General features: G+C 47.2%; 1 protein-coding gene across 1 annotated transcript in view; it reads right to left on the bottom strand.

Annotated features, from left to right (window-relative positions):
- Window positions 1-13,027, bottom strand: part of LOC149465144 (vomeronasal type-2 receptor 26-like) — a 44,107-nt gene extending 31,080 nt beyond the window's left edge. Inside the window, exons 1-2 of the mRNA XM_089673613.1 lie at window positions 12,950-13,027; window positions 6,025-6,148 (exon numbers count right to left, since the gene is read on the bottom strand). Of these exons, the coding sequence (XP_089529739.1) occupies window positions 6,025-6,148; window positions 12,950-13,027 (202 nt within the window). The remainder of the gene's footprint in view (window positions 1-6,024; window positions 6,149-12,949) is intronic.
- Window positions 13,028-18,112: the final 5,085 nt, after the last annotated feature.

Raw genomic sequence — 18,112 nt, 5'->3', positions numbered from 1 at the left:
AGCTGTTGTGTGGTGTCTTTAGTGTGGAAGGGGAGAATTCTGGAAATGTTCCGGTGTTTGAGGCTGCAAAATTTAGCCTGATATTGGATGTGGGGGATGAAGGAGAGGTCAGAGTCTAGGATTACACCAAGCACCACCTAGCATGTGTGGAGGGACCATTGGTTGTGCCGTTGATCTCAATGGTAAAGTCATGGGGAGGAGATACAGAAGGAGGAACTATTAGAAGCTCAGTTTTAGAAAGATTGAGTTTGAGGTAGCGGTGTGCCATCCATACTGATATGTCACTTAGTAAACTTGTGACCTGTAAGGGGATTGAGGGGGTGAAATGAGGAGTTGAGAGATAGATCTGGGTGTCATCAGCATAGAGGTGGGATTGGAAGCCATTAGAGGTTATCAACTGGCCTATAGAAGAGATATAGAGGGAGAAGAGGAGGAGCTGAAGGACGGAGCCGTGGGGGACCCCATCAGAAAGAGGAAGAGGAGCAGAGTAGATGGTATTGTATGTGACACTAAAAGTGCACAGAGATAGGTACCAGAATACCCAGGAAAGAGCAGAGTCATGGAGGCCAAGGGAGTGGAGTTTGTTGAGGACGAGTGGGTGGTCAACTGTGTCAAAGGTAGCAGAAAGGTCTAAGAGTATGAGTATGGAGTATGGCCGTTGGTTTTAGCAGTTAAAAGATCATTGGTGAATTTTAATAGAGCATTTTCAGTGGAACATTGTGGGAGGAAGCAGAACTGTAGGGGATTGAGAAGGTTGTTGTCAAGGAGGTAGCAACTCATACCACTGTGGATAAGGCATTCAAGAAGCTTGGAGGCAAATGGCAGCAGGTAGCTGGGTCTTAGGTTATTCAAACAGGTGGGGTCCAGTGAGGATTTTTTAAGTATGGGGGTGGCCAGTACATGTTTGAGCGTGGAGGGAAACGTGCTTGAAGAGAGGGAAAGGTTGAAGATGTGGGTTTGAAAGTTTAGGATGGAGCAGGAAGGTGGCCATAGTAATTGAGAGAGGACAGGTCCAGGGGAAATTTGGTGAAGTGGACAGAGGAAAGGAGTTTGGCAACTTCCTCAGTGGTAATGGGGTTGAAAGAGGAAAGTGTTGATTGTGGTGTTGGAGTTGGTGAGTTGGTTGGTAGAGAAAGCTGGATGCTGGCTATCTCATTAATCTCACCTCACTAATTGTATTGATTTTGTTATTGAAATGACTGGCAATATCCTGGGCAGTAAGCAAGTTGGTGGCTGTAGGCAGTGTGGGGTGAAGTAAGGAATTAAAGGTAGAAAAGAGTTGACAGGATTTGGATGAGAGGGTTTTGATGAGACTTGTGTAGTGGGTTTGTTTAGCAGTATGAAGGCAGGAGCTGTATTTGAGAAGGAGGGATTTGTAGAGGGTGAAGTCTTTCAGGGATTTAGTTTTACTCCATACTCGCTCAAGAGCACGGCTGCATCTCTTGAGACTTCTGGTGTCATCTGTTTGCCAGGGTTGTGACAGGTGAGGCCTGGTTCTGCGTGTAGTGAGAGGAGCGTGTCCAGGAAGGATGACAGAATGTTGTTGTAGGCAGAAGTGCCCAGGTCTGGGAAGGACAGGGGAGCAATTTTATCATAAAGGCAGTCAGTAGCAGGATGAAGAAGGGAAGGGTTGAGGTGGCCAAGTTTCCTGCGGGTAACCGTTTGCTGGTTGGAGGCATGGGAGGTAGGAGACAGGGGAAGTGTGAAACTGAGAAGGTTGTGGTCAGAGAGAGGAAAAGGGATGTTGGAGAGGTTGCTGGGAGTGCTTAAGTGGGAGAATGCGAGGTTGAGGGTGTTGCCATTGGAGTAAGTGGTGGCTTGTGCCCATTGTATTAGGTTAAAAGAGGAAATTAAGTTGAGTAGTTGAGAAGTGGCTGAGGTGTTAACATTGACTGGAAAGAGATGCCTGTAGCAAAAAGCAAGAAAAAGAAAATAGCGCAGGGTAGACATGACTTAAGAGGGGGGTAGGAAAGACAAGAAAGGGTTAAGAGAAAAGTAGGTGGGAGTTAGAAAATGGGCAGGTTATATGATTGGTGACGGGAGTGCAGGGTGGGGTCTTCAGCATCTTTGGGTGTGGTTGTGGGGGGGTCATCCTATTCAGTCCAGGATAGGGCATCAGTGGAGCAAGTTTTCCTCCCACCCTCCCTGGGGGTGTGTGTGGGTGTTTTTTTTTTATTCTCGGTGTGTTCTGGCTCCGGAGGCGGTTGTTGATCTTTGGAGGCGGCACATACTTTTAAGCTAAAGCGAATGGTTGGGACCCATCGGTGGGATGGTGTGTTGGGACCCATCGGTGGGATGCTGTGTTGGGACCCATCGGTGGGATGGTGTGTTGGGACCCATCGGTGGGATGATGTGTTGGGACCCATCGGTGAGATGGTGTGTTTGGACCCATCGGTGAGATGGTGTGTTGGGACCCATCGGTGGGATGGTGTGTTGGGACCCATCGGTGGGATGGTGTGCTGGGTGTATCTGATCGTCTGTGCGTCTTTAATTTTTTGCGCTGTGACGGGAGTGACTTTTGGGGGTGGGGGGACCGCTTGGTCGGCTCATGTCCCCCTCATTATGTTTAACCCACCCTGTGCCTGTTAAGGGGTACAGGGTGTGAATGTGAATGTCCCAGTATTGTGTATAGTGTGTGTTCCTTTGTCCCTGCCATATGGTTGCCCATTGTCTACTGCCATGTGTCCATTCCTTTGTTCTGGGCCACATGGCTGTCCATTGTTTGTTTGCCATGTGCTCCCCCCCATGGTGCTGTGTCTTCCTGTCCAGCGAACTATTATGGGATGTACTGTTTGTGCATTGGTGTGGGGGTTGGTCAATGTCCTTTGCCACATGGTTGCATCCCATTGTTCTGTGTCTGGTTGGATGGGGAGGGGTGATGAGGTGTTTCCTGCCTATACTGTAGCCCTTCCCACTGAGAGGGTGGGCTGATGATGTATTTCCTGTTCCTGGTTGTGTTTCCCCGCCCTCTGTATAAAACATGTTGTTTGTGTAAAATAAAGGTTGTTGGCTTCCTGTTTTAGTAAGAGCTGGGTATTGTCTATTTTCCTGAGGGATGTCGAGGGTGTGGTCCGTGGATGGTGTTCGGACAGGGGAAGTTGTGCTATAACGGAAAAACTCAGTGCAGTCTGGGTTCCGGTTCCGTTACATTGGTGGCAAGCGGTGGGATTGTGCTTCCAACTGTAAACACATCCAAACCACCACCGGGATTCAAGAGCAGGAAAAGACGTCAGTCACCCCAGTGGAGATATGGACCTGGCATCAGAGTTCCCAGGGCTGCTACAGACTGTTCTTGCAACATACCCCAGGACTGTGTCTACGGATCAGTACCTGGAGCTCAGGCAGCGGATTTAGGAGGTGCTTTGGAGAGGAGCCGTCCAGGCTGCTGGTATGGACAAAGGCAAGTGGTATCCAACCCCAGAGGAGAGGGCCAGGGACCATCAGAAGTCATGGATGCCATTCCTGGGAGAGCAACCCCAGGAGCAATGGGTGGCTGAGTTGGACAGACTGGTCCAGCAGGAGATAGAACTGGACAATAGATATCGGGCTCTGCAGTGGTACGCAGAGCAGGAATATTTAGGGGTGTCCACAGAGTGCTCTCCTGAGGGACTTGACTTTGGTGGGCCTGGATTGCTGTGGGAGAGCCTTACAGACCTTTTTGTGTTTGGCGATAGAGGAGAACCTACTCTGGAGGAGTTACGAGAAGGCAGAGAGGCTATGTTCAGTCTCAGAGGGGTCTCAGAACTTAAAGCAGATCTGGAATACCTGCTGAAGAAAGAACTGGATCTAGAAAGGGCATACAGGAAGCTGCTAGGACATGTTCGGCAGCATGCCCAAGAATCAGCAGTGGAAATTCCAGAGACTGGGGATCTGATAGACCTCTCGGCTGAGGAGGAACCAGCAGTAGACCTGGCAACAGGGCCAAACAGTACTGAACTCTGCCCAGCACTGGTAACGTCTCCTGAGTTCCACGAACAGGAGATGGTGAGCCCCGATCCCCAAACCCCAGTTCCAGAGGCTGGGGATTTGATTGATTTTTTTTCTGAGGAGGAACCAGCCGGGGAGCCGCCAGCTGAAGTGCTGACAACCGGACAGAGGGTCCAGGACCTCTGTCCCATGCCTGTGGTAGTTTCAGAGGCCCAGGGTGAGAAGGGAGAGGAGGTTGTTGTCCTCTCTCCCCCACAGTCAGCCAGAGTGGAGGAAACTGTTTTCCCTCCCAAGCCAGGATCTGTGCACCAGGGGGACAGTGACAGTGGAATTCCATCCCAGCAGCAGATCCACAGTCTGGGAGGGGAGGAAGCCGGCCTACCTCCCCTATGGTTAGCCGGAGCAGATGTGGGGTCCCCAGCAGAAGTGCTGGCAACAGGGCAGAGGGCCGCTGGCCTCTGCCTAGCAACTACAGCCACCACCTGGATACCCCAGGGATGCTGGGCAGTTGGCCCAGATCCCCCACAGAAGGATGAAGGCGGCCCAGCCACCCTGTCTTCTCTCCAGCGGCTGAGAGGATTTCCGGGAGAAGGACCAGTCCGTACTTCTCCCCAGCGGCGGGTATGTTCTACGGGAGAGGCAGAGGTTGGCTGGGTGAGTAACACTTGGTGTGGGACAATTTGCATGGGGTACTGTGCAGGTGCCGGCATTGAGAGACTGGAGGTGCAGAGTAACTTCAGAGTACATCCGTCTGGGATCTACTCCTGTGTTACTCTCTTGCCGAAAGGGGAGATATGTGACGGGAGTGACTTTTGGGGGTGGTTGGACCGCTTGGTCAGCTCATGTCCCCCTCATTATGTTTAACCCACCCTGTGCCTGTTAAGGGGTACAGGGTGTGAAAGTGAATGTCCCAGTATTGTGTATAGTGTGTGTTCCTTTGTCCCTGCCATGTGGTTGCCCATTGTCTACTGCCATGTGTCCATTCCTTTGTTCTGGGCCACATGGCTGTCCATTGTTTGTTTGCCATGTGCTCCCCCCCATGGTGCTGTGTCTTCCTGTCCAGCGAACTATTATGAGATGTACTGTTTGTGTATTGGTGTGGGGGTTGGTCAATGTCCTTTGCCACATGGTTGCATCCCATTGTTCTGTGTCTGGTTGGATGGGGAGGGGTGATGAGGTGTTTCCTGCCTATACTGTAGCCCTTCCCACTGAGAGGGTGGACTGATGATGTATTTCCTGTTCCTGGTTGTGTTTCCCCGCCCTCTGTATAAAACATGTTGTTTGTGGCGGTCGGGTACCGGTTCCGTTACATGCGCTATAAACAAAAAAAATATTTTCAGGAAAAAAACTATATTTTGGACATTTTGCTATAAAACATGTCCAGTAAAAAAATCAAATTTCCTCATAAATTTAGGCCAAAATGTATTCTGCTCCGTGTCTTTGCTAAAAAAAATCTCAATACGTGTAAATTAACTGGTTTATGTGAAAGTTATAGCGTTTACAAATGGCGGGATATATACTGGAATTGGGTTTTTTTTACTAGTAATGGAGGCGATCAGCGACTTATAGTGGGAGTGAGGCGGGCATTCTGACACGGGGGGGGGGGACTGACTTACTGTTACTGACATCCCCAGTGACACCAATACAGTGATCAGTGCTAATAAAAAGCACCAACACTGTACTAATGACACCGGGCAGGAAGGGGTTACCATGTGGGGTGATCAAAGGGTTACCTGTGTGCTGTGTTTGTGTTTCACTGCAAGCATGCTGCTATGCAGAGCCATACAAAGCAGTGTGCAGGAGCTGACAGAGGAGAGATCTGTTTTGTCTATACACAGGTCTCTCCCCTGTCGGAGATACTCGGTGATCATTAGCGGGTGCCAGCAAGTAATCACCGGCCGGGACCCGGTGATTGACAGCCGAGGCTGCGAATGGCGGTGCTACCCAGAACAGTGAAATCACATATATATACATGATTGTGCGCACCCGTTCCGAGCTGTAGCAGTATTTCTGCTATAGGGCGGCACGGAACCGGTTAACTACATTGGTAAAGTCTGCCGAGTCCAACAATCACTTACTAACAAATACAAACCGTACCGGAAATGTTGGATATCTCTCCTTCTGGACACGGGGAACACTCATAGCAGCATTTATGTATGGAAGAGCCAAACTTTTTTCTGCTGCCGGGTAAACAGGGATCTGAGCATCGAGATATCAGAACCTGAAATCAGAAATTATTATTAATATCATTATTATCATTATTATCATTATTATTATTATCATTATTATTAACCTCTTCCATACCGGACACTTTTACCCCCTTCCTGCCCAGGCCAATTTTCAGGTTTCAGCGCTCTCACACTTTGAATGACAATTGCGCGGTCATACAACATTGAACCCAAACTAAAATTTTATCATTTTCTTCACACAACTAGAGCTTTCTTTTGGTGGGATTTAATCACTGCTGGGGGTTTTATTTTTTGCTAAATTACCAATAAAACCCGAAATTTTGAAAAAAACACATTTTTCTTTGTTTCTGTTATAAAAGTTTGCAAATAAATAATTGTTCTTCATAAATTTAGGCCGAGATGTATTCTGCTCCATGTCTTTGGTGAAAACAACCCAAATTAGGATGTTTTATTTATCTGTAGGAAAGTTATAGAGTTCACAAACTATGGGATAGATCTGAAAACCGATCAATCCTGAAGTACTGATGGCCAATCTAATTTCTTGAGGTCTAAAAATGTCAGGACAGTACAGATATCCCCCAAATGTCAGGACAGTACAGATATCCCCCAAATGTCAGGACGGTACAGATATCCCCCAAATGTCAGGACGGTACAGATATCCCCCAAATGTCAGGACGGTACAGATATCCCCCAAATGTCAGGACGGTACAGATATCCCCCAAATGTCAGGACGGTACAGATATCCCCCAAATGTCAGGACAGTACAGATATCCCCCAAATGTCAGAACGGTACAGATATCCCCCAAATGTCAGGACGGTACAGATATCCCCCAAATGTCAGAACGGTACAGATATCCCCCAAATGTCAGGACGGTACAGATATCCCCCAAATGTCAGGACAGTACAGATATCCCTCAAATGTCAGGACGGTACAGATATCCCCCAAATGTCAGGACGGTACAGATATCCCCCAAATGTCAGGACAGTACAGATATCCCCCAAATGTCAGGACAGTACAGATATCCCCCAAATGTCAGGACAGTACAGATATCCCTCAAATGTCAGGACAGTACAGATATCCCCCAAATGTCAGAACGGTATAGATATCCTCCAAATGTCAGGACGGTACAGATATCCCCCAAATGTCAGAATGGTGCGGATATCCCCCAAATGTCAGGACGGTACGGATATCCCCCAAATGTCAGGACGGTACGGATATCCCCCAAATGTCAGGACAGTACAGATATCCCCCAAATGTCAGGACAGTACGGATATCCCCCAAATGTCAGGACAGTACAGATATCCCCCAAATGTCAGGACAGTACAGATATCCCCCAAATGTCAGGACAGTACAGATATCCCCCAATGTCAGGACAGTGCAGATAATTAAAAAAATAAATGACTTGAGATCTCCCCCAAATCCGTACCAGACCCTTATCTGAGCCTGCAGCCTGGCAGGTCAGGAAAGAGGGGGGGGTGATTGACACCCCCCCCCCAAACTACACCAGGGCACATGCCCTGAACATGGAGGGGTGAATTGGTGCAGGGGGCTTCCCCCCACAAAGAGAACAGTATGATCTGGTGCTTAACTAGGACCAATGGTAATGCAAACAATATGTAAGGGAGTCCTTATAAGTCCTAATTACTCTGACAAAGTCCTTTTAAGGCCCAGAATTCCACAATATACAAAAAATCCAAAGAGTTGCCGGCGGCAGCCGTCCACAGGGAGTGACCAGCTATGTAGGGAGGGACAGGAGGTGCCAGCTAAGTGCAGTATGTGTATAAAGATGGTTTATTAACTGCTTAAGGACCACCCTATAGCAGATATACTGCTCCAGGGGGGAATCTGTGCGCAGAATCACATGTGTATATATATATATATATATGCGTGGGTTTCCTCCGGGTATTCCGGGTTCCTCCCACACTCCAAAGATATGCTGGTAGGTTAATTGGATCCTGTCTAAATTGGCCCTTGTATATGAATGTGAGTTAGGGACCTTAGATTGTACACACCTTGAGGGTTAGGGACTGATGTGAATGTACAATATATATGTAAAAGTGCTGCGTAAATTGACAGCGCTATACAAGTACCTGCAATAAATAAATAAATAAAGAAATATATATATGTGATTTCTCATTTCCTGGTAGGGGGCGTGCGTGAGCCATTTGCGCCCACGACTGTCCATCACCGGGTCCTGGCCGGTAATTACCCGCCCAGTGATTACCGAGCATCTTCGACGGGGAGGAAGATTGTTTTGTTTACAAACTTCCTCCCTGTCAGCTCAGGCACACTGCACAGCACTGCCATCCAGAGCAGTGTGATTACAGTGAAGCACACACCACCGCCCCCTAGTAATACACTCCCAGCACACAGTTAACCCTTTGATTGTCCCTCATGTTAACTCCTTCCTGCCCAGTGCCATTAGTACAGTGTCAGTGCTTTTTATTAGCACTGATCACTGCATTGGTGTCACTGGGGATGTCAGTGACACCAAGTTGGTTCCCCCCCAGTGTCAGAATGTCTGCCGCATTCCCGCTAAAAGTCGCTGATTGTCGCCATTACTAGTAGAAAAAAAAATCTCATTATCTATACCGCCATTTGTGAACACTATACCTTTCATGTAAACCAATTAATTTACACGTATTGGGATTTTTTTTAGCATAGACACGGAGCAGAATACATTTTGGCCGAAATTTATGATGAAATTTGATTTTTTAAATTTTTTTACTGGACATGTTTACTAGCAAAATGTCCAAAATCTTGTTTTTTTCCTCAAAATTGTTGGTCTTTTTTTTGCTTATAGCGCAAAAAATAAAAAATGTACAGACGATCAAATACCACCAAAAGAAAGCTCAATTCATGGGGAAAAAAGGATGTAAATTTCATTTGGGTGCAGCGTTGCATGACCGCACAATTGTCAATTAAAGTAACGCCACACTGTACCGCAAAAAATGGCCTGGTCAGGAGGGGGGGATCCTCTGGAGGGGGAGGGGTTAAAGAGGTTAAAACACTCACAAGATGACTACAAACTTCAGACGTATCAGATTAGTAGGTCCTTAGCTCCCTCCTTTAGCAGGGTCTGCCGCTGTCATCTGGGCTGGAAGATGGGAGAACGGAGCCGGGATGCCCTGTGTATATGAGGAAGTGCACCGGAACCCGCGTGGAACGCACGGGCAGAAGTGACATCACTGGAAGGAGGCGAGGATCGGGACCAGGAAGGAGGGGAGGATTGGGACCAAGAAGGAGGAGAGGATCAGAACCAGGAAGAAGGAGAGGATCGGGACCAGGAAGGAGGAGAGGATCGGGACCAGGAAGGAGGAGAGGATCGGGACCAAGAAGGAGGAGAGGATTGGAACCAGGAAGAAGGAGAGGATCGGGACCAGGAAGGAGGAGAGGATCGGGACCAGGAAGGAGGAGAGGATCTGGACCAGGAAGGAGGAGAGGATCGGGACCAGGAAGGAGGCGAGGATCGGGACCAGGAAGGAGGAGAGGATCGAGAACAAGAAGGAGGCGAGGATTGGGACCCGGAATGAGGTGAGGATCGGGACCAGGAAGGAGGAGAGGATTGGGAACAAGAAGGAGGCGAGGATCGGGACCAGGAAGGAGGAGAGGAACGGGACCAGGAGAGGATCGGGACCAGGAAGGAGGAGAAAATCCGAAAATTTAATCTATTTTAAGGACCCCATTTTCCCGGGACTACACTGAATCCCAGCAGCCTTCCCCTCAGATCTGCTAGAAAAAGCACTGACACTGTACTAATGGCACTGGGCAGGAAGGGGTTAACATCTGGGGAGATCAAAGGGTTAAATGTGTGCTGTGTTACTATAAGTTGTGTCCATGTGCTTCACTGTAATCACACTGCTTTGGATGGCTGTGCTGTGTGCACAAGCTGACAGGGAGGATAACTGTCCTCTTCATCGGAGATGCTCAGCAATCTCCGGGCGAGTGATCACCGGCCAGGATCCAGTGATTTACAGCCACGTCCATGAATGGTGGCGCTACCCTACTGTATATATACGTGATTTTTCTGTATTCGGTATTTCTGCTATATGGTGGACAGGAAACAGTTACTTACCAGCCTACTCAGCCACAGAACCTGTGTCATTAATATGTGTTCGGGTGTAAAGGGATGAGGCAGCCACCCTATTTGGGGACAGAATGTGGAGATGAGGCCACTGCCCCCTGAACATGGGCACGGGGTGCCTTGCAAGGGGGAGGCGTATGGTACATTAAGGAAGAGGCTGTATGATCATTACTTCCCATTTCTCAGCCACTAGTGATGGTCTGCACACCCCCTGTGTGTTCGGGTCGCGGTAGAAAGTTATACTGCGAACATTGAACATAATGCAGGTCTATGGGACTTGAACTTGTAAATTTAAAAAATGCCCATTTGGACGGCTTATATGCAAGTTATTGGCCATAAATGTGGGGACTTGGGCACTGCCCTGAGGGATATGAATCAGTGAAAGAAAACATTTCAAAAAGTATTGTTTTTAAAGGCGTAGTCATTTTCGTTGCTAAAAGTTAAAAAAAATGAAAAAATTCCTTTAAATATCATGCCTGGGGGGGGTCTCCCTAAACAACCTGCAAAGTTGCACATCTGTGTATTAAACCTGCTGCAGCAAGACTGACATTTAAAAAAATCTATACCAGACCCCTTAGGTCTGGTAGGAAGGTTAGGAGGGACCCCACAGTAAAAATGTATTTTAAAAAATTGTGTGGGATTCCCCCTAGCCCTTTAGGCTTGGTAGGACTTTTAGGGGAACCGCACCTCCCAAAATTGGGGAGGAGTGCATGGGATCCCCCCTAAATTCCTACCAGACCCTTGATCTGAGCACAGGCCTGGCAAGCCAGGAGAGGGGGTGGGGCAAATGTCCTCATGCCAAGGAAAACAAGGGCCTCTTCCCCACATCCCTGGTCCAGTGGGCAGGGGGGGGTCTGTGGGCAGGGGGGCTCATTAGTATCAGGGTACCCCTTTAAATAAGGGGACACCCTGATGCTGCTCCCCTTGTGTGTGAGTAAGGGGTACTTGTAAAAAATAAATAGACCAGACTTTTGAAAATATCCTTTATTGAACAAAAAATCTGTTTTTGACAAGTCTTTTATTTTAAAAAATGGTTTCAGTGTTGTAATCCATCATCAATCACAGCGTCCCGTGTTGTCCTGACGAATTAAAAAAATCCCGACACCCGCCGACCCGTCTGCACCTGCGGAGTACTCGCCGATACCAACATTTGCAAGTCAGACGAAAACAAACGTCCCCTCTAGCTCCAGCCAATTATGTACCTGTCAGAACCATCATCCACAATTGGGCGGAGCTAGCAGTGACATCACCACTAGCTCCACTCAATTGCCGTGAGCCATGATTGGCCAAAGTCACTGAGACTTTGGCCAATCATGGCTCTTATTGTGAATTCAGCTGTGATTGGCCAAAGCATTGAACCTGACCTGTGGTCAGGTGCAATGCTTTGGCCAATTACAATGCGTCACCAGAGCGCATTGCACTGTGGGGCATACGGGCGAATGGCCCGTTGAACGCCCCAGATGTCCATGTGTTCAGTGAACACTCGAACATATAGACCATCCCTACAAGCCACCAAGGCTGTATGCCTGTAGCCAGGTGCAGTCTGCTTTCTTCACTGTAGGTGGCACCCGACACATCCTGGAAAATAAGTCAAAGGAAAATCATTTTTTTCTATGGTTTCTGGAGGCAGCGTTCCGGTTCGCTACTATGTGTTCAGGTGACCTTTGGTGGCCATCTTTGGTGACCACCATGTTTTGTCACATCCCGTCTATTAGGGAAAGTGATAGTGGAAGGGAAAGGTTCCTGATGAATAGGAACAGGCTAGCACCCTCCTAGATAGCTAGAGGGAGATGGAGTCAATTGGTAGTTGGGAGGGCTGAGCAGCAGTCCAGGTGTAATAGTTAGCAGGGTGAAATTAAGTCAGGGCTGAGATGCTCTGTAGAGCAGTTCCCTGACACCTCACCTGATCTAGAGACTTGGGGGAGTCTCTAGAACTCAGTGGGTGGGGGTGAGGTGGAGCTAGTCTGCACTCTTGAGGGATCCTGGCCAATCCTGAACAGAAGGCTTGGCATGGGGCCAGGATAGTCCTTAAGAGTGACCAATCCTGCTCAGCAGCAGGGAGAGTTTGGGTGGAAGATGTGTGAGAGGCTGAAGAGCAGGAGCCTGGGAGGGGGTTCGGGTGGGAAGGGGCTTACCTATAGGCAGTAGTCCTGGAAAGGAGGAAAGCTCAGGACTTCACTAGCCCCCAGAGCGAGGATCACTTTTGCAGTAGGGAAGGAGCAGCCCAGCAGAAGGCCTGAGAGCATCAACCAAACCACCAGCTCATAGGAGGACTGAATGAGTGGACATGCACCCCCTGGGCCAGAGAGGGGAAGGAGCACTCTAGTGAGAAACTGGATTAGCTTTCTTCCCGGGACTGCCTTACATTTAAAGCGACAGGAACTGGATCCCCTGCTCAGGGATTCCTTCAGACAGCTGGATAAAGAAGTATCTAGGGTCTGGGGTGGTACACCAGGAGAGGTTGGCTAGCTCTCCAATAAGATGATTCTTTGTTTTAAAGAGACTTGTACAAAGTTCCAGGAAGATTGTCCTCAATTGCAGTTCCTTTGGGCATCCCATACACCCCTTACCCCATCCAAGTTCAAAATCCCCTAATAAAACAAAAAACCCAAGATCAAGGACTGGTTACTGTCTCTGGAGTGCAAGTCTGGAAGGAAATGCATGTTGCCTGGGTGTGCAGGACTATAAGGGGACCCAAATCTCTAGTGACTAGTGAAGGGGTTAATTCTACACTAGGGACTCGCAAACCTGTGCTGCAACTTCCTTTTGGGACCAGACCACATTCTGCCTTCTAAAGACAGATACTGTTGGTGCATCTTTACACATCGCCCCTCTGCCAAGAACTGAACTCTGAGTGATACCCTTAGCGGCGCTCTCCCGTTGGGGTTGTTTGTAGTTTACATTATTCTACAACACAAGTTCTAATTTATCTGCAACTGGACTCTGTGTTTTTACTGCTGCACCCGCACACGTGCCAAGATAAGGGTGTGGTATAAATGTTATGGGGGCCCATGCCATTTTATCTTAAATGGGACAGTACACAGTTTTGTGGAAGCAAAATGGCATGGGATCCCACCAAAAAATCATAGTAAACCTTTATCCCTGCATTCAGCCTGGGTCACCAGGAAAAGGGCAGTCCTCCCTTTCTGGCCATGCCCAACCTGAGCTTCTATGACGCTGTCCTATCACTGATCTTCCTATAGCTCCATATTCTGCACATGACTATATTGAGGTCCCCGACTGCTCGTAGCACTAGGGTCATGACAGGTTGGCTCTCACCATTTTACTGTATCTAAATCTATCCCATAATAAAATAAGTCATTGTTCAGAATCTCCCATCAACCGTGATACTGACTGATGTCACTGCCCACCGAATAATATGCACTCCCCGGCCACTTTATTAAGTACACCGTACCAGTAGAGGGTTGGACCCCCTTTTGCCTTCAGAACTGCCTTCATTCTTCGTGGCATAGATTCAAGATGGTGTTGGAAACATTCCTCAGAGATTTTGGTCCATATTGACATGATAGCATCACGCAGTTGCTGCAGATTTGTCGGCTGCACATCCATGAAGCAAACCTCCCGTTCCACCACATTCCAAAGGTGCTCTATTGGATGGAGATCTGGTGACTGTGGAGGCCATTGGAGTGCAGTGACCTCATTGTCATGGTCAATGAACCAGTTGGAGATGGTTTGAGCTTTGTGACATGGTGCATTATCCTGCTGGAAGGAACCATCAGAGGATGGGGACACTGGAGTCATAAAGGAATGGATTGGGGCGCATGCGCGGCCGGCTCTGAGGATGGACGCTCACTGAAGAGAGCTCCGCCAGCCTAACGCCGGCACACTACGACCCCAGGGAATTATAATTAGCTCCATAGAGCCATCAAAACCTCACCATCCAACAGGGCTGTGACCCGCAGGAGGAAAGCGCCAGGTCACCCTGCAAAAATGATACATTTTTACCCAGCTCTCACTCCCTGCAACCAAGATGGCGCCGGTCCCCTGCAAAACGGCTCATCTGCCCAGCAACAGCATGAAGGGGAGACCACAGACCACCAGGCTGCACATTATCCGGACCCCAGGCTTAAGGGACCCCTCTACCCAGGAGACCCCGGTGAGTCCTCTCCCACCGTCTCCTACAACTAGCAGCCCGGCAAAATCCAGACCTAGGCTGGATATGGGATCTCCCCCTGACAGACAGCTGCATTCTTTCTCTCCTACCCTACTTTCTGATGCTGCTCCATCTCTAATTGAATCCTATCCTGCTTTTGACCAACCTATCACAGAGATTTCTATGAAGAACATGCTCCTTTCCCTGCAACAAACACTACAAAATGATCTGACGGCTTCACTATCCCAAATTTCCAACACGGTTCAAAACCAGGAAAAACGCATCCGCCATATCGAGAAAAAATTAGGAGAAATGTGCACCACACATAACAATCTTATAGATGTACATACAGACCATACGACAGACATCGAACAAATCAACCTCAAACTGGCAGATGTAGAAGGTCGCTCCAGGCGGAACAACATCAAATTCCATTGGATTCCAGAATCCATAGCTACAGATGCCATTGTCCCTTTCATACAAAATTATATGAAAAATCTTATTCCCACCCTCACTGACGTGGAATTGGCTATAGATCGAGCACATCAAATCCCCAAACCAACATTTTTACCTACGACGATTCCCAGGGACATATTGGCGCGCATACATTTTTACCATGTGAAGGAAAAAATTATGATTGCAGCCAGGAATCCGTCCTCCATCCCTTCAGCCCAAGCAAACATTAAATTGTTCGCAGACTTGTCCAAAGCCACACTAAACAACCGTAAAAAGCTCGTCAACATAACCAAAGCATTACGGAACCACAACATCGCATATCAGTGGGGCTTCCCTACGAAACTCAATGTCAAATACCAAGGCAGATTTTTCACAATTAATTCCCTAGAAGCAGGCATTGAATTATTAAAGTCATGGAGCATTATACCACCCGACTCCCATCAACCGGCATCCAACTGACTACAACACATGGAAACTGAGCGGATATAGCCTCCACTCCGTTGCATTATTATCTCCACGCTCAATTCCCTGGGCACCAATTACTAACACACAAGCTGGCAATCGGCCCCGATCGATCGAACAAACTGTTCATCCAAGTTCGTCCCCAGCATGAGCTCTCGGAAGAGTCATGCTTCCTCACGCCTCCTTCATATACAGTAGAAGATACTGCTACACATGTTACTTGCGTTGTCTGCAAGTCTTTCTTACCCTCATTTTTACCCCTGTTTTTACCCCAAGCTACCAGTCTTCAACAGTGAGAATTGTCCCTCTCAACATCGCTCTCTGCACAGCTGAACACCCAGTCCACAAAAGCAGCAGTCCCATGTTCACAAAATCGCACATCTGATGGTCCATCGACTCCACCACAGAACAGTCCACTCCTCTTCATAGCACCTGAATTACCAATGCTACGACTTTAACATCATCGGTAATCCTCTTCTGGACTCCTCATCCAATACAAGATCTTCAAGACGGACCTTCAACCAATTTCTCCATTCCAACGATCTGCACGATGTCTGGAGATGTCAACACAGTACAGAAAAGGACTATACCTACTTTTCTCCATCCCACTCATCCTACTCTAGAATAGACTTCTTCCTCACCGATAAATGGACACTGCAGCACATCACCTCCTCCAAGATTGGCATTATCACGTGGTCAGACCACGCTCCGATCACAATCTCTCTTGACAGCAAACAATATTCGACTATACCCCGACTGAACTCGTTCCTGCTGAAAAACCAAGTCTACAAGCAACAGATAATTGATGCGCACAAAACATTTTTTTAATTTAACGATACCCCTGATATATCCATAACCACTTTACGGTCAACATATAAAGCATACATGAGAGGTATTCTGATACAACTAAACGCCCGCAATAACAAAAATAGAACCCAACAAATAGATAACCTCCTAACATCAATCAAATCAAATGAAGAAAAAAACAAAAAATCTCAAGACCCAGCAATCTCTGCGTCTCTGACAGCAGATAGAAATAAATTAAGATCCCTTTTACTCCAGAAATATGATCTAAATCTCCAGAAAATGAAAGTGAAATTCTACTCACCAGGTAACAAAGCCAGCTCGTTGTTAGCCAAATCGGTAAAACAAAAACGTCTGAAATCCAAAATAGCCTCAATTAAACACCCATCTACAAATACCCTAAACACAAACCCACAAGATATATAGAACGCTTTTGCAGAATATTACCAAAATCTTTATAATCTTAAAAACGACCCTAACACCATTCAACCAACGACCGCGACCATACAACAATTTCTCCAAACAACCAATCTTCCTCAGCTATCCACAGAAACGTGACTCCATTTCCACCCCGATATCACCCAAAGAAATAGAAATGACCATTAAAACACTACCAATTAATAAATCACCAGGAAATGACGGTTACACTAACGAATACTATAACACCTTGCCACAGAACTATCACCACATCTGACCAAACTCTTCAACCACGCTGCCACCACAGGCTCATTTCCCTAAGACATGTTGCAATCCATTATAACGACTATACCAAACCTGGCAAAGACCCCCAACTAGTTCAGAACTATAGGCCAATCTCACTACTCAATACCGACATAAAACTCTACGCAAAAATTATATCCAGAAGAATTCTTCCCTACCTTCCCCTGCTAATACACCCGGATCAAGTAGGTTTCATCCTAGGTCGACAAGCACCCGATGCTACCAGGAGAATTATTTCCCTCCTGCATAATTTAGAAAGTACTAAGACCCCCTCTTTCCTCCTATCATTGGATGCAGAAAAAGCGTTCGACCGAATACATTGGCAATTCATGAAACTGACACTTCAAAAATTTGGCATCACAGGTTGGATGATGAAAGCCATCTTGTCATTATATTCTCAACCGTCCGCTAGAGTTCTGACAGATGGCACATTATCCAATCCCTTCAACATATCAAATGGTACAAGACAAGGCTGCCCACTCTCCCCGATAATATTTACACTCCTTATTGAACCCCTAGCTTCCAAACTGAGGGAGGATAGAACATTCACAGGAATTACACATCTTAACATGGAACACAAAATCAGCCTATTTGTGGACGATATAATACTTATGGTATCCAACCCTAAAAAATCCCTCCAAACGATTCGCTCACACCTATCTACTTACTCAACAGTGTCATACTATAAACTTAATGAACCCAAATCTTCCATACTTAACTTTCACATCTCAACCCAACTCCAAACCCAACTGACCAAACAATTCCCGTTTACATGGGAAACTAACAGCATTCCTTACTTAGGAATTAGACTCACACCAGCGACAGGCCATCTATACACAGCAAACCACAAAATATTGCTTGAAACTATACCCCGAGAACTAAACACTCTACGCACCTCAGAACTCTCCAAACTAGGCCGCGTGGCGACCCTAAAAATGTATATTTTACCCAAAATCTTGTACATATTCTGTACACTTCCCCTACCAGTTCCTAATTCATTCTTCACTAAACTACAAACAATTCTTACAAAATTCTTATGGAACTCAAAAAAACCGAGATGTACCACCAATCTTCTCATCAGACCTACAACCAAAGGAGGAGCAGGACTCCCACACCTCAAATCTTATTACACAGCTACCCTCTTAGACCAATTATACTTCTGGTGGAATCCTTCGAAGGAAAAAATCTGGTCCATAATGGAAACCCTCCCCTTTCGACCACTTAAACCCCAAAACATTCTTTTGATCCCTCCGTCCAAACGTATAGAACCCCAACTAAATCATCCCTGCATTGTAGCCTCCCTACAAGCTTGGCAGGACCTTCTACTCACTAAATTCAAAGACACTAAACAAATA

Source organism: Staurois parvus, unplaced genomic scaffold (genome assembly GCF_062004578.1).
Source record: "Staurois parvus isolate SC_StPar_1 unplaced genomic scaffold, SC_StPar_1.0 ptg000143l, whole genome shotgun sequence".
NCBI classification, from domain to species: Eukaryota; Metazoa; Chordata; class Amphibia; order Anura; family Ranidae; genus Staurois; species Staurois parvus.
This window is presented reverse-complemented; position numbering and strand designations above follow the sequence as displayed.